This window comes from Agelaius phoeniceus, chromosome 5 (assembly GCF_051311805.1).
Source record: "Agelaius phoeniceus isolate bAgePho1 chromosome 5, bAgePho1.hap1, whole genome shotgun sequence".
NCBI classification, from domain to species: Eukaryota; Metazoa; Chordata; class Aves; order Passeriformes; family Icteridae; genus Agelaius; species Agelaius phoeniceus.
Genome location: NC_135269.1, coordinates 13,055,793 through 13,072,830, shown reverse-complemented (window position 1 = coordinate 13,072,830; position 17,038 = coordinate 13,055,793). Strand labels below are relative to the sequence as shown.

General features: G+C 42.5%; 1 protein-coding gene across 4 annotated transcripts in view; it reads left to right on the top strand.

Moving 5' to 3' along the window:
- Window positions 1-16,803, top strand: part of DGKI (diacylglycerol kinase iota) — a 200,623-nt gene extending 183,820 nt beyond the window's left edge. For all 4 annotated transcript variants that reach the window (XM_054631243.2, XM_077178324.1, XM_077178325.1 and 1 more), the window contains 5 exons: window positions 2,238-2,275; window positions 3,839-3,959; window positions 11,321-11,357; window positions 13,230-13,329; window positions 14,655-16,803. In XM_054631243.2, the coding sequence (XP_054487218.2) occupies window positions 2,238-2,275; window positions 3,839-3,959; window positions 11,321-11,357; window positions 13,230-13,329; window positions 14,655-14,771 (413 nt within the window). In that variant the 3' untranslated portion in view covers window positions 14,772-16,803. The remainder of the gene's footprint in view (window positions 1-2,237; window positions 2,276-3,838; window positions 3,960-11,320; window positions 11,358-13,229; window positions 13,330-14,654) is intronic.
- The last annotated feature ends 235 nt before the right edge of the window (window positions 16,804-17,038 follow it).

Genomic DNA, 17,038 nt, shown 5'->3' with positions numbered 1-17,038 from the left:
AGCTCTGAATTATTTTACTGGTGTGTAATCTCTTGTTATGCCAGCTGGTTTTGTTGATCTGTATTCATTTATCCAGTAGGTTCTACTGTAGCAAAGCACTTAATTTTAAGAGTGCAGGTAGACTTGGCGTGAAAAGAATGTAATTAGCTCAAAGCTAAGCACTTGCCTAAATGCTTTGCTGGATTTGAGGCTTAGGAAAGAGATGAAAAGATTGGTCTAATTATGTTGAATTTGTTTTAGAGCTGCTTTATCCTAATAGCCTTATCAGCAGACCACTTCTGATTATGGATTTTCGGCATAGAAGATTTTTCACATCTTGTCAGGCTTTTCATAGAATCTCTCTCTGGCTTTTTTGAACTGTAATCTTCAGCGTGGCTTGCATAAGAAAATGTATCACTGTCTCTTAGGAAAGTGACTTAGAGAAGCCATGTCTTAAAAAATTGGATGTTGAAGGCAATGAAAAACTCATGTCACCAGTTCATGTGATTCTCACATAAGAGATGTGCAAAATATTTATTCTTTAGGCTACTGCAAGTTCAGACTGCTGAAGCCTAAAGCATCAAGGTGTCAAGAAGACCAGATTGACCAAAAAAAGAGAGGGAAATAGATAAAACAAATTAAATTAGTTAAATTCTGCTCTGCTATTAATTTGGGCTGAGCAATTATTAGAACTATTGGGAAAAAAAGAAGTATGTTAACCACTGAAAATAAAAAGTGAAGAATTTTCTAGCTCTTACCTGTTGGTGTTTGCTTTCTTCCATTCCTAAAATCTGTGTGTACTCGCTCTCATAGATGCTGGGGTTTTTTTTAGGATTTGGTTTAACTCATGGTCACTGAAAAACTGCCCTAAATCTAAAGCTGCAAGAATTGCTGCTACTGCTTCTTCTGGACAGAGCTTAGCTGGACTGGGGTTTTGCTTTTCCCAATGCTGTGTGGCCAGGGCATGAGGCATTACTGAGACCAGAAAACAATGTAGTTGCCCCAGGTGTTTTCAAAGAAAAGGAAATTTGTTGAGCTGCCTTTGAACATCCTTCCTCTTCTGCAGTGTTTAGTTTGGATGCCTTGTCATTTCTGGAGGTGTAGCAAGCTCATCATGGAATTCCCACTGTGCACTTTCCTGTGTGTTATTTTTCAGAGGGAAGGCTATGCTGTGGGTCTCTTTCCCCACTTGTTCCTGCTTACTCCTGTATGAATTTTTGGCATCTTTATCAAGGATGGCACTTGGGCAAATGCTTAATTTGATTGCACTGCCTACACACAAAGATAGAAATGGGTTTAGATACTGTTGATAAAGTGTGAGTTGAGGCAGATGTTTAGTGCTTTCGAAGATGCAAACCACATAAGTGCTTTCTCAGAAAGATGATTCATCATTGTTTTTTACAATATATATCATGATAGGGAGAAGGAGGAGAAAAGGACACAGCCACATGGTGATAGGTTTGTAACAGCTTTTCTGGGCAGTAGGGGGTCCCAGGCTTTTGCCTTTCTTCTGTTTTTTAACAGGCTCAGGACAGACACTAGTGGGTCATGACAAGCTCCCAGCTTTTTGCAGCTCTGTCCTGCCTTGTTGTGAGCCTTGTCCTCTTTGTCTGTTTTTGCTTCCATGTGTGTTTAAAATACAAAGGCTGGTGAGGTGAGGACTGGCCCTTGTTCTGTCTTTGACCCTGCCTGCCAAACCCAGGGGACTTGCTCCCCTCTGGCATCTCAAAATGTTTATGTAATACAAGTAATTGTTAGGAAATTTCTCTCTTGTCAGTCAGTCATCTACAATTTGGGATTCTCAGTGTACAGGGGACTGACTCCATCATCAGTGTGACAGTCTGTAGTCTGTCATCAGTGTCTGACAGGTCTGTAGACAATTTCAGGTTCTCTGTGCAGATAACACTGGTATTTTCAGTGATGGTTCTGGTGCTGGAGCCTTGACCTTGTCCACCTTGTGGATGCTGTTGAAAGGTCTCAGAAGCGTGTCAAGTGAAAAATTCAGACAGAAGCCTGCAGTTCCAGAAGAGCATTGGAAATGATGGCTTGATGTCCATACAGCTTTCATCACCATGGGTTGTCTTCTGCCTTTCCAATAAGTGTCAGCACAGGGTTTGCACTGGTTTTGGTAGTACATGAGAATACAAGGGGACTGAGGGATGTCAGTCTTAACTTGCATGCACATGTTGTGAGCTGTGTCCTCAGCTGTATGCACAATGCTTTCTGCCTGACATCAGTTTTCTTTTTGTCTTTTGCAGCACTTTTACAGGCAGTCATATCTGGTGATCTACTGAAGGTAGGTACAGAGCACTGAGTGTCCACTCAGTTTTTTGCTGGTCAGATATACTGTACATTTTATTACACCTCTGCTCAAATCGTAAACAGGCTGCTGTGGGGACTTCTGGCAAGTGCCATTTTACAGCCTTTCCAGGAAACCCTGAACTCTAGGGGAACACATCATTCAGGTGAGGTGTGAAATTTGTGTGAATAGGATCTGGTGTTAGCCAGAGCCTTTTTACCCAGGATTCAGAGCCCACTGCACAGAGCAATATGCCAGTCACTAACAGGGAAATTACTATATTGGCAGTATTGAACAGCAGGGTAGTTCTGACACAGCCTTACACAGGAAAGCATATTTTCCACCAGTGAGGCTGGTGGCCAAGACCCCAAGTGCTGGCTTGCCCAAAGTCTACCTAGGCAACCACCAGACCAGGCAGAACAAACCTCAGAGGGTTGTTTTATCACCTGGTGGACATCTCAAAACATGTAGTGCCTTGGTATAGTAAGTTTGGGAGGCAAAACTACTCATGCAAAATTTTTTGTGCCAGTGACTGCAGTCCCACATCGGACAGCTATTCAAGCTGCCTGTCTCAGTAGCCAAGTCAGGATGTGAAAACATGCTCTCAAATTTGGATGAGGACTTTGATTAATGATTGCAATTTCATCAGTGAGAAGCCAGCTTGGAGCCATTTGTAAAAATGACAGTGCTGTTAGGCCAACTTTTTGCCTGCAGGTATTTTGCCTCCCTTCTATAGCACTGCCTCAGCTCTTGTGGCTGCAGCATCTAGGGAGCAGTCCTTCAAGCAGTTATAAAAATATTGTCTCCTTTACACTTCTTGAAAATGTTTTGCCTGAGCTGGTTTTGATGGGGAAACTCGTCATCCTTGTTCAGTGTACTGCATCATAAATGAGTCCTCACTGTAGCAATTCTCCCCTTTTTCTGCAGCGATCTGCACTGCAAATCCTGCCCCCTTCCCCCAAAGTTTGCAGCATTTCTGAGACCTGCCTAGTTGCTCTTTCCCTCTTATTCTTACCCCATGCATTGCTCCCTCCTTGGCCAGCTCTGAACAGGAGGCACTGTGACAGGGGAGGCCCATGACAGTCACCTCATCTCCTTGTGGAATTTTGAGTTGGAGTTTTCTGATTTAGTCAGAAAATATTTGACTCCTGTGCTGAGGAAAAATTTGAGTCTTCAGCAAAGAAGCCAGAACTTTTTATCAAGTACATAGATTTTAATATATCCCAGCAGCATTGCCAGATGTGGTTTGCAAGCATTCCTAGCAAGCAATAAATCATCACCAGTAGAGTAGCAATGTCTCATTGTTTGGGAAATACAGACTGTTCTCCTTAACACATATAATTGTCAATACTTCTGGTTTCAGATGTTTTATATCAGGGCCTAAAAGCTGGCTTTAAATTAATGTTTTATTTTATTCTATTCTATTTTGTACTGACTTACAATGAGAAGCAGTAAAGAATTTACCGACACATTTGTTTTTCTGCTCCTCCCATCTTATCCTTCTGTATGTTTCTTTTTCTCTCTCTTTTTTTTGTGTGTTTTTTATTTTTTTCCTTCCAGTTCATAGAATGTTGTAAAAAAGGAGCCAATTTGTTAATCCAAGGACCTGATCACTGCTCCTTATTGCACCACGCTGCCAAGACTGGGAATGGTGAGATTGTGAAATACATCCTGGAGCATGGTGAGTCCCAGGGGGCAGACCCACAGAGAGCTGTATCTCAGCCAAGTGTCACTCAGGCAAAACCACACTGGGCTGCTGCAGGTGGCCTCACTCATCTGTGGTGTCCCTCAATGCAATGTCCACCTGCAGCATGTGTGAACAGGAGGCTGGGAATGGGGCAGCAATGAGAGTGATGGCTCCAGGCAAAGTGTGAAAAGAAGAATTAGAATGGCTTTTGAGGAGAGTGGTGTTTCCACGTTTGCATCAGCCGGGGGGCTGTGAAGCTTTAGTTAAAACCTCTGGCAAAGGGATCATCTGAACTGTTTTTCAATTAGAGCATATGTTGTAGAAAGCATCTAATCTCTATGAAAACATTTACAATGACAAAGAGCCCATACAACCATTGTTATTATTTCAGCATTTAGTAACACACTGGTCAGGAATCTGCTTCCTTATATCTAGACAAATTCATCTAGCTTCCATTCCAGCCTTAGAATATTATGTCTGTTAGATTCAAGACCACCCAACAGCAAAAACTTATGATCTCCATTTTGTATTTATGGACTGTGATCATGCTATTGCCCCTTTTTCCTTTTCTCTCTTCTTATCTTTGTCAGTAGATTACAGGCTATTCTTTTTGTGTCTGAGGCAGTCACATTTAGGATCTTCTGCCTGTTGAACCACTGTAACCTTGTTCCCTCCCTGCTGGAGAGTGGCACAGTAAAATAGTCACTGCTCTGCACATAGAGCTGAAGTCACAGTTATCACCCCCCTTCACTGCAGGAAAAATTTTCTAGTCTGAACTCTTCTTTGACCCCACTTCAAAATATCAGTGGCTATTTTGGCTTCTGGATGTCAAAATCAGCTACATTATTTCAGCAGCAGTGCTAGTGTGAACACAGAGACTGCCCCTGGTAATTAGGATAAGTGTTAGCTGTTGCTCCAAGATATTGCACAAATTGTATAGAGAGAATAAAAAAGCACAACTCCTAAGAAGGGAAGAAGCAACAATGCATCTCTTCAATCTTGACCCCTAAGTTAGGTATTAACATATAGGTGTCAGATATTCTCTAGGTCCGAGTTCCTCTACTGTCAGCAGCAATCTGTGACTTAGTTCATTTGCTCTGGTATGACAAAGGCACTTTTGGTGGCAGGTGGAAGTGAGGAGGGAATCCTTAATAGCAGCAGGCTTCTAGCATGACTAACTCAAAGGACATCTTAGTTAAGGTGGTCATTGGAGCCCAGAAGGTGATTCTGTGCACTTTATTCATTTAGATAAACATAAATGTCTGATGCCATTTGCCCTTGGATATCCAGGACATTTGCTTGGGTCTACAAGATAACACACAAGGCCCAGAGGAGGCCTCACCTGCACTGACAGCCAAAGCCCAAGCAAGCATCTCTGTCATTCCAAGTGCAACCCAAGGCTTTCCCATAGGTATATCAAACAGCACAAAATATCTGTGTATGGACAACTGAACCATGCCCCAAAAATCTGACTGAGAGGGGCTGAATTGTTCTTTTACTCCGTTATGTATGGATACCTACACATGGATAGGGCAGTGCAGCTGGCCTTATATCCAAATAATGACTGGTTTTCTCACCAGTTCTAGCAAACCTTACCAGTGCTAACTCTCCCTTCTATTTACTGCTCTGGATTGTTGCATTAGTCACAGTGCACACATGGGCCACTGAATTCTGCAGACAGGCATAATTTTGCTTTATTTTCTTACTGCCCCTGGTCTCCTCTCGCACTGCACAGGACCTGTGCCAATTCATCAATGCCTCTCTAGGATTTTTATTAGAGACATAAACTTAGTGACAGTCTGACCCAGTTACTTAGATGAATATTTAAAGTCAGATAATTTAAACTGATAAGAATGTAAGCAGGGAATCCATGGGAATTTTGGAAGTAAATAGAGAAATGTGAGGGATTACGGACTGTTAGACAAAGACAAATCAGAAGGTTGAGCAAATGTCAGCTCAGTTCCTCTCTCCCTTCTTTATCCCCAAGGATGGCAGGAGGCTTTTGCAGCTTTCCAGACATATGTCCTCTGGGCTTCTTCAAATGCATTGTTTGTTTAACATTCTCTGGGGATCAGGGAGTGCATGGGACAATGCACAATCTAATAGAGGCCTCCTCTCTTCTCCCACCAAGCAATTAATGAAACTCATTTCTACTCTGGGCACTTCTCAGCCACAAATGAGCTCTCTTGCTGAATCATCATCATCATAATGCCCTTGTTTTTCTTTGCATTCTCTGACATTTGGCATCTTCTCAGCATTAATTACTGTACATGACCTGATCCAATGCTAGTAATATCTAAGGGTTTCCCTGTGTGGAGCTTCTCGTTTCTGCCAATATCCACCCATAAAAATTTCATAAAAATGAATCTTGGATTGTTCTGGCAATTACCTCTGCCCAGTCACACTTCCTCTGGAGTTTGTCTGCTTCCCAATACACAGGGAATAGTGAATGATAATAGAAGTTCCACTGTAAAATATCCTCAAGCACACAGCAAATAAAATCTATTATTAACCACACAGGGAAAAATCTTCTGAATATCTCTAAAAACCAACAGCAACAGAAGAAGACAAAACCCACTGCTCCAGTAACTTTACCTTTCTAGTTTGAAAAACAGTGGGATGAATCCAATACAGTACAGGAGTGGCATGCACAGAACTAGAACTACAAAGGAAGGAAAATGGTGTAGTGGGGCTAAAGCTGTCCTTTGTGGAGATGGCCTATTCTGCAGACATGCAGGGCACATTTATATGAAAGGTTATTCTGTGCTCATGATCAGAATAATTTCAAATGTTAAGGGGAGGAAAATAACCCATCTTAAATTAGAAATAGCAGGGATGAGTCACACAGGGGGACTGCTGTGCGGTGCTGCCAGATAACTCACAGTGGCCCAGCACAAGGCTGGAATAGCAGCTGAAGCACCAATGTAGTAGGAGTCAGGACAACAGCTGCTTGCTGCTGCAGGAAGAGTTGTGCTGGCTGCTGCTCCAGTAAAACAGTTTGTGTCTATCCCCTGTGCAGGAGGGGCAGATACTTAGGCACACAGACCTATCACTCATTCAAGATTGCCCACCTAAATCAGGAGTCTTTCACTTTTAGTAGAAGGGTCAACTTTAAAAACTTGTCGTAGCTGAGGTAAGAAATGCTTAGCTGGAAACTGAGGGCCAAACTCACTAAGTATCACAACCACAGCTTTTTAATGCTGCAGTCAGCAACTGCATTGCATCCTAATGCGTGTACATTAGAAAAGAGTTAACTGTCTACTTGCTTAACACAAGCAGAATTAAGGAAGGCTTGAGAACCTCTGTTAGAAAAGGGGCCTCCTAAACCATCTGTATTTGGTATCAAACTTGGATTGGAGTCTTTATCTGGCAGCTGTGAAAAATTTTTAATTTATAAACATTATACAAATAATTCCATTTGCCTTGTCTTTGTCTTCCCTAGACATTCAAAAGACAAGCAAGAATTGTAAAGTTCATCTATGGTATTTTGATTTTAAACAGAAGAGAGGAAAGATGTTTACAGTTGCCTTAGGAGGTTGTGGTGGGAACTTCTGCTGCAACAGACAGTATGTAGGGCATCCCATCCTTAACATTTCTGTGTCCTCAAACCTCAATGTCCTTGCTTCACTAGAAAGCATCCCCTGATTTAAGAAAAAAGATAATGCTTTCATTAATCTTAGCACTGCAAAGTCCAGAGCTAAGAACCATCAGTTAATCTGGATTTGTATCCTGACCAGATTCACAAGTTCCTTGGAAGGCTTTGGGAAAGCAAATTTTGCTGTGACAGAAATGTGTGTCAGGGACAAAGTCTGAATAATCATCAGAAAGCAACACTGAATGAGAGTGAGTTTGCATGACACTTGTTAGTATGTCTGGATTTGCAGAATGTTATAGGGTAGTGGTCATTTATAAGGGGCCTGAGCAGAAGACAGTTTAGTTTTTCTGGAAGGCACAAGGTACAACATAGCCTATTTTAATTTCAAGCATACCAAAATTTAGGGTAATTTGGCTGACAGACATGTAGGAAGGAATGCTCCCATAACCTGTCTAGCCTCTATATTACAGTGGAAATTCTGAGCCAAAAGACACAAGGAGAAAAGACCACTGTTAATTTTCCCATCAGGTAAAAAAAAAAAGTGTGGTGTTGGGGAAAGACTAGAAATAGTTCTGAGTTTCCAGTTTACTGTTATTTTAAAAATACTCCTACTTTGAAAGTAAGGATCCACATCCAGTTTTGTCCCCCAGATAATAACCTCAATCAGGTTATTAAACAAAGAGGGTTTTGACAGATAAACAGAAATTGATGGTGTCTGACACTATTGCTTAGAGTAAATACCTTTCTTCCTTGGTTCTATGAAGGACTGGCAGGGGTTAATATCTGTGGGTCTCCTGTGGGTAGCTGTAACCACATCCATTGGAGAGGGCTAAGCTGTGGGCTCAGAGGCCTTTCAAGAATGCGTGGAGCTGTATATTTTGGAAATGCCTCTGAAATATGGTCACTTAAAGTGTTGAGGTTTTTTTTATTGTAGTGAGCTCAGTGAAGGAGCAGCTGCTTTTGAGTCTCCTTGCCTTCCCTCCTCCCATACCCAGCCCAGGCTGCTTTGCCTTCTGAGAAACTGGAGAAGGGCTTTGGTGGAGCAAAAGAGGGCAAAAGGAGAGAAGGAAAAAAGTTAATAATTCTACACAGACAGTCTATGGGCGATGTTGAGGAAAGAGAGTGATCTCAGCTGGGCTTCTCCTCGGTGCGTCATGCTTTTCAGCTCTTTTCAAGTGAATATCTCCCCCCACCCCGTCCCCCGTCCCCATCCTGCCATTCTTCAGCCCCCCAGTCTCTTTTTCCCCTTTCTCTCTCTTTTTTTTTCCTCCCTCCACCTCTCCACACATTTCTATCTTTTGTTTTTATTTCCCCCCCTGCTGTTTTCCTTGATAGAAATCTCACTCATGCATTTCCCTTCCGGATTTCTATTGGGTTATTTTGTCCTCTTTTCTCTCCGTGCCTTGGTCCCCTTTTCTTTCTGTGCCTCTTGTCCCAGAGTGAAACAGCCGCCTCCCTGCTGGGTCAGGATGACAGTGCCTTAGCTTTCCCAGTGCCAGCCCTTCCCACATCTGTGCAGCTTTTGTCCCCGGGCAGAGGGGGATTTGGAATGGTCGGTTGGCAGCGCCAGGGAGACTGATATAAAAATGAGGTCCAAAAAAGAGGGAAAAGGGAATTAGGAGGAGGGCGTGAGATGGTTTAAGAGAAGCACAAGTGAAAATAAAATAAAGAAGTAAAGGGCACCGCTCAGGCTGTGAGTTGGGACATTCCAGCTTCAGAGACAGGCCAGAGAGAATGAAATTAAAGAATCCTGGTACCATGTTGTGCAGCTAATTATTAACCCCAGTATGACTCAGATGGAGTCAGGGCTCTCCCATGAAATGCTGAATTTGGGACAGTATCCAGGAGAGCACCCTTTGCACTTGGGGGAGCTGTACTTGTCATCTCCTCAGGTCTGTACTCACAGACTCAGCACTCAGCTCCTCTGTCCTAGCCCTGCTATTGTTTCCTGCTTCACACCAGTTTTTCTTTACCCTTGGCTTCTCTCCAGACTCACTCTGCCCCAGCTTCCTTCTCCCTCTCAGGTCATATTCTTCTGAATACTCTCTATTTTACTACCTTTATTTAGCTTTCAACAGCTTCTTCAGCTTACCCGGACAAGTACCTGTATGTCCCATAAAGCCAGACCTGTCACCCTGTTCCACCTTGGCCATACAACCTTCCTTGCTCCAGCATGAACAGAAATAATAGGTGGCAGTATCTTCTCTAACACATTGCAAGCCATTCCTGCTTACCTATCACTGAGATGTGGCATTGCAGGAAACTATGGGGAACTACCTTTATTTTTGAGAGAACACGATTTTCTCCTAGGAAATGTAAAAGGACTCCTTTTCTTCATGTGTATTTCTTTAATTGTCTTTTTAGTTTCTCAGGCATTATCTTTTTTCATCTCAACAAGAGGCTCTGCTTGTCCCCCTTTATCCTTTGTGGTCCTGGGAGCTCAGGGGTAGTGACTGATTTGTCTTTTTGATAGTCAGGAGTGAACACATAACTGCCAGGTGTGGAGATGAGGATGTGTGGAGCTACAGTCAGGCTGCATTAAATAATTGACAGTGGCTACTGAGTTTGGAGAACTGTTATGGCAAGTATGCAGTGGTACACAATGCCCTGTGCACTGAGGACTAAGCACCACCCTTTCTCATGATGGCAGAAGACGAAATGAAGGAGCTGCCTGCAGCTCAGGAGCCCCAGTGGTACTCCATGTCTACATTGTTAAAGCAGTGAGGTAAAGACAGGCTGCTCTGATCCACTTTGACACACACTCAGAGTAAAAGGAGTGTAGAGAGGTTGTGTGTAGGCCTTTGTAAGCAAGTGGTGTGAAATTCCTCGGTTTCAGGTGAGATTTGCTGTAAGCTCTTGAGGACTCTTGAATTTCAAAGTCACAGTGTGCTGGAGAGAAATACTCATGTGCAGGAAGGAAAAGTCTTGTAAAGTTTCCCTGTTCCCCTTGCTAACTGCCCTATACCATCTAACACTACACTCCAGAGCAGTGGAGAGAAGAATACTATGACAGACTGCAAAGGAAAAGTTGTTTTTTCCAAGTGATATCCAGACCCTAGCCCTTCTCTATCACTACAATTCAGCGATGGAATTTGCCTCTATAAATATCTGCCTGTAGTGAATATCAAGGACAAAAGGACATTAACCTTAAATGTATTATTTTTTTCCCCACTTAACAAAAATCTTTTCTGTTTTTCTTAATCTTACTTTCCTGATCATTGCTAACCAGTAGAGTACAGGATTTGCATATCAATATAAAGACCGCTGGGAATATTCCACCCTGATCTACATTTTGTATAACACTATTAAATGGAGCAGCACAGGGATGTCATTCAGGATGGAATTTGGCTAATTTCAACTTCCTAATGACATTTTCCCTCTAATACCAACAATAGATTTTAACTTGCAATATATCAGGGTTTCTAGTATATCAGCATTTTCAATGTACTGTACTTATGCAAACCACTTAATTGAGCAAGGTGAAGAGTGAGAAAATAAACTCCATGAATATTCATTCCCAGTATAATTTAGAGGCTGCTACTCCCTGTTGCTGACACTCCAGCAGTGACTGTGCATCCAGAATTTTATTAGTGCAAGGGCTTACACAAGCAAATATTACATTGAAGTTTGATATATTTGTGCAGGTTGAGCTTTCACTCGGCTTCTTTTATATATTTTTACTGGTAATCTTCTCCTGGTAGACATATTTTTTTAGTCATGCAGACAAATGCCTTATGACATACCTGACTATCTTTTGCAGGTCCATCTGAATTGCTGGACATGACAGACAGTGAAACGTAAGTACAACCTACTCTGTCCTTCACATTATGTATGTTAAACTAGCAGACTCTTGGTTTTCAATGCAAACTGTTAAAAAGGAAAAAGCTTGTAAAATGGCACAGCTCTTCAAAACCAACCAACCAAACAAGGCCCCTAAAAACCACACGTCAACCATGTCATATGTGGCTTTATTGCCTAAAACAAACATTCATTGGATTTGCAGGGGACTTTCTCCCTATTGCTTCCCATGCTTCCTTAATCTTTCTAGAGGAATAGAAGCCCTGCCTTGTGTTTTGATGTTTCTGGCCTCCAGCTACTAAGGGACCAACCTGAAGAGTAAATTCCAAAAGTCAGGAAATTACTTTTCTTGCTCTACACCTTTTTTTTCAGTCCCTTCTTGATTCATCCAGGGTGCTCTGCCTTAGCTCTCCTAAGTGGCCAGGACTTGTGCAATTGAAGGTTTCCATCAAGCAGTTAAAACATCAATCAGCTCCCTTCTTATTAAAAAAACCAAAACAACAACCCTACCCAAAAAAGTTACTTTCCTTTCCAATTCCCAATTTTTTACACCTTGTATAATCAAAGTTTCATGAAAGTATGTAAGGGAAGCATGAATAATTCTGGAAAATATGTGTAATACATATGAAATAAAAACAGTCTTTTTCCTAGGGATCAAGCCTACCATTTCTCATCCCACAGTGCCCTCCTCTGCTAACAGAGAACACCTTTTGCACAAGGTGCATGAGTGAAGTCCAGAGGTGACAGGGATGGGATGGACTGGTTCTTTTCATCCAGGGGTGTAGCACAACCACACCAAATGTCAGTGAGCACAGCTGTGAGGGCTTCCCTTTACAGAGGTTCCTCCACCTCTAACCCTTGGAAAGGGAAGGTTCAAGCTGTAACTGGCAGTATGAATTGGTCTTTTGGTCCTCAGGGGGAAATAGGATGGTATCCTATTCTGATACTAGTTCTGATGCAGTGAAGGCATATTGATTACAAAGTTGCCTCTTAATATTTCAACATCCCCGGCCATAGATGGGGGCTGAGATTCCTTTATGCACTCTGTGTAGGTAGGTGCAAGATTTGTCCTGCTACATGTGTTTCTTGTAATTTGTCATTTCACAGGTTATATAATGGCCCTGCTTGTTGGATACTGGCATTAAGGACTCCTTTTCAACCCACTCAAAGCATACTTTCCTCTCTTCCTAGGCAAATCTACATAGATTTCTTTACTCTCAGTAAAGAGTAAGTCAGTTTCTAAGCTGCCAGACTTAGCTCCAGTCTGAGTGAGAAGCTTTGCAACAAATGTGTTCCCACCACACAGTCTTCTCTTCTGAAAAACATGTTTAATCTTCCTCAGTAGCTCAGCAGTCCAGTGGTGAAAAACACATGAGAGTTCTTGCTCTCATACATCCAAGAGAGCAGGGCATCAGAACTGAGGCAGCAAGTGCACCAGTCATAGCTTTGATAGGTAGGATTTTTCTAGGATGGCTCCAAAAATGAGGTTGAAGAAAGAAATTGCAGGAAGAAACAAACACTGTTGCTGTTTTGCCTGCTGTGAAATAGGAAGGTAGCTAGCTTGCCTTTGCAGCAGTTAACAGAGCTGGTGGTTGGATGGGAATGTGACATTCAGTCCTCTGAATACATAAAATCAATGTTTCTTTCCCATCCCTCACAAGTTCTTCGTCTGCTATTTGTACGTTGCGGGCTTTCCTACTGAGTCAAAGGATGTGGATGCTAAGGGAGAGAGTGCACAAGTCTACTTCTGCCAGCAAGAGGGAACCTCAAATACGTGCAGCATCCTTCTGTGTCTGTGCTCTGCTCCTCATGCTTCGTAAATGTGCATTGCTGTGCTGTGTCTCACGGCTGCTTTCTGTGCTTTGGTCTAGGGGTGAGACAGCACTACACAAGGCAGCCTGCCAGCGCCACCGCGCCGTCTGCCAGCTCCTGGTGGATGCAGGAGCCTCTCTGAGAAAGACAGACTCCAAGGTAAGGCAGCTCCATCAGCCCCCACCATCCCCTGTGCTGAGTGAGACCCTGCAGCATCCTCCCTGCTGCTTGCATGACTGAGGCTTCCTTGCGTGTGCCGAGACTCACACAAGGAGCCTCAGCCTTGTGTGTTGCTCCTTTGAAGCAAGCTATTTTTATAGAGGAAACGGTATTGATTTAAACAAACACAAGAGACTTCAGTCCTCAACATGGGTCATTGTGACCATAGTGAGAGCCTGGCCTCAAACTATTTGGTGCATTTGGTGTGAATGGGACATCTCCATGGCACAGCAGTGTGCTCCTCCTGTGTGGTCAAAAGAGAGGCCTGTGGGCAGGACCACCTGCAGGAGCCTTGGTTTCTGATTGCACAACATCTGGGAGGCTTGGTTATTGTGGCTGGCTTGCTTTGTGAGGATGGCTAACTATTTTCTTTTGCCTTCGCTTGCTCCTATGCTCACTGATGTGACACTAACTACAGCACTCTCTTGGTGTAATCTGGACTGAGAAAGAAATCTGGGAAAAATGAAATCCAAGGAATATTCTGTCATTACAACAGTCTGATTGCTTAGGAACATAGTCCAGAAGCTGCCTCTCTGGAGTTTCTGAACACAAGCACCCTGTGGTAAGCAGCTGAGAGTGAATTGGTTCTCTGGACTCCAGAGTCAGAAGCACCTTTGCTGCAGCTGGACAATCAAAACCAATTTCTGCCTTCTTGGGCTCTATGAGATTGCTATAATGGGAAGAGAATCTATGATTCTATCATCTCTTGTTCAGATGGCAGAATTGTACATTGCAAAAAGCTTTCTGAAACAGATGAAATCCAGTCAAGTGGCTTCTTGTGGAATTTGCAGGCAACCCTGACAAGGGAAGAGACAAGAATCTTGACTCCATGTTTCAGAAGGCTGATTTATTATTTTATGACATATATTATATTAAAAGAAAATTATATATTAAAACTATACTAAAAAAATAGAAGACAGGATTTCATCAGAAGGCTTGCAAGGAAAAAGAATGGAATGGTAACAAAACCTTGTGACTGACTGAGACAGTCTGGACAGCTGGACTGTGATTGGCCATTAATTAAAAACAACCACATGAGACCAATCAAAGATGCACCTGTTGCATTCCACAGCAGCAGATAGTTATTGTTTACATTTCATTTCTGAGGCCTTTCAGCTTCTCAGAAGAAAAGATCCTAATGAAAGGAAATTTCATAAAATATGTCTGTGACAGGCTTGAGACTTGTTAATTGTCTTCTGTCTACTAATCATCTGCTGTTCTCAATGTGTTAGCACAAGAATTTCTCTTCATGTTTCTCATTACAGGGTAAGACCCCTCGTGACAGGGCTCAGCAAGCTGGTGATCCAGATCTGGCCTCCTACCTGGAGAGTCGACAAAACTATCAAATGGTTTCCCACGAGGACCTGGAGACAGCAGTCTGACGTCTGAGAATGTCCCAGAAGATCCCTGGAAATCTCGAGACTGCACCCGAGGCACTCAGGCCTCGTGTGAGGAAGAAACTGATGGAACCCACGTGTCTCTCACTCTCGAGGAAAATACCTGAGGACATGCCATCAGTTTCTAAGGGCTACTGAGTCTTGCTGGGAACGGTTATGTTCCATAAGTTAGCCCATGATGGATGAGGTGGGACACTCAAAGGTCTGTGGAATCCATAGGCCATGAAAATTTACCTTTATTGCTTCCAGCAAGTAGCATGAACTTCTCCCATGTTCATCTGTATAATTTATTAAAAAAAAAAAAAAGGGAAAAAAAAGGATAGAGTAAAGAGGGTGTGGGGGAACAAAATCCAAATGAACTGGTACTTTAAGCCACCCAACCAGGCTGTCCTCCATCCTTACAGTTTCCTGCATTGCTTTTACTCTCCTGTTCCCCTCACTTCTCATCAGTTAAATATTACCTGTTATCTCTGTGTTGTCTTCACAAATGGTCAGGCAGTAGCAAAATGTTTGAGGAGCTCTGGATGCCCTTAAGAAATATCCAGTGTTTTTACCAGCTACATTCCCTTCCCTGTCATCCTCTCAGAAGCTGTGTTGTCAGTACTCAGCCCCCACGGAATTTCCTTGCTTTTGGAGAGGATGCTGCTTATTGCCTTGTTTCCCAGGGTTTGGGCACAGTCAGATTTACAGCAGTGACAAAACCCAACCTCGTCATTGCTGGGCATGTGGTTATGGTATCCTCACAAGACAGGCATTTGTATGGAAAGGAGCTCTATGGGATATTCCATGCTGAATGGCAGAGCAGAAAGTCACCAGGAAGGTTTCTCATATCACTTTTATGGCTGTAATGCCTGACCCAGCTCTTCTCAGGTTCCAGGCCTGCCTAGAAGTTGATAGCTTCTGTAGTTCTTTACTTCTGAAAAGATGGGTTTTACACTGGGGAGAGATTTGTGCAAGACTGAGGGAATTCTGATGGACTCAGTGACAGATCTAGTCCCCTTTGCAGCACAGCCATGGGGAGGATGGAAGGAGACCTGGAACAGCAGCAGCCAGCCTGGGTTCGCTGCTGCCAACAAACAAATGGGCACTGGCCTGGTCACACTGGGAATGGGAAAACCTTCTTTGGCTGAACCTGTAAACTGTCTGATTTTTCAAGGGAGCCAAGTTTTGGGGAGTCTGTCCCTGGAGAAAGACCAGCAGCAGCTCTTTGCCTTGTTACCCACAATAGGTTTGAAATGTAAAGCTTAGTTGCTGTAAAGACCAGCTGTGTCTTCTGTACTCATCTGTTCTCTGTCTTATAACCATAAAAGAGAAAGCAAACAAATACACAGGCATAAATAAAATGTTTCATCTTTGGGTTTCCAATTGCTACAGATATCTCAGTTGATAAAATAGCAGAGCTTCCACTTCTACTTTGTCAGACCAGTGCCCATGAAGATGCTCATGGCTGACTTTCGGCATAACTCTTGCAATACATTTTTGAATTTTGCTTTGTTGTTTGATTCGAAAGATCCACCAGTGTTTGTTTTTACATCCCTTGCTTAGGGGTAGCTCTCTGATAGATGGTGATTATTGGGGTTACATACATTTGGAAACCATGAAAATAACTCAGGTCATTATCCAGATAAGTTTTTCTTCTTTGGTAGAAGTGGAGAAAATCAAATGAATGCAATTTTTTTTTTTTTAAGCACGAGTGATTGTTGTGGTAGGGAGGGGGGAGCTGAACAATATATTTAATTTTTTTTCCTCTTTTCAGAAGTTCATTTGATATGGGCAAAATATTTCTTTAGTATTTCTTCCTCTGGAAGGAAACTATATATATTTGTAATCTATAGATCAATGGCGACATGAAATGTATTTTGTCTTATTTTCTGTCTTTACTTTTCTCATTTAAAAAATAAAATATGAAAGCCAAATTACTTCCCTTGATAATTATCCAGGGGCTTATGGAGAAAATAAGTATGTGTATATATTAGAACAGAATTTGGCAACTGTTAAAATAAAAACTCAGAATATAGTTTTGGTGTATGTGATATTTCCACAAGGAAAGATCCTCACACTGTGGTTTCATGGTAGGCCTTGCACCATTTCTCAGCTGTGACAAAAGACATTACTGTAATATTTGTACACATTTGATGAAAACAAGAATTATGTCATCATCACTTTAATCTTTTGGTTTGCTTTACTGATCTGAGAAATGGAGGAAGTTTTAACAGCACAGGAGCTTGGCTCTGTCCTGTGCTGAGGCCAAG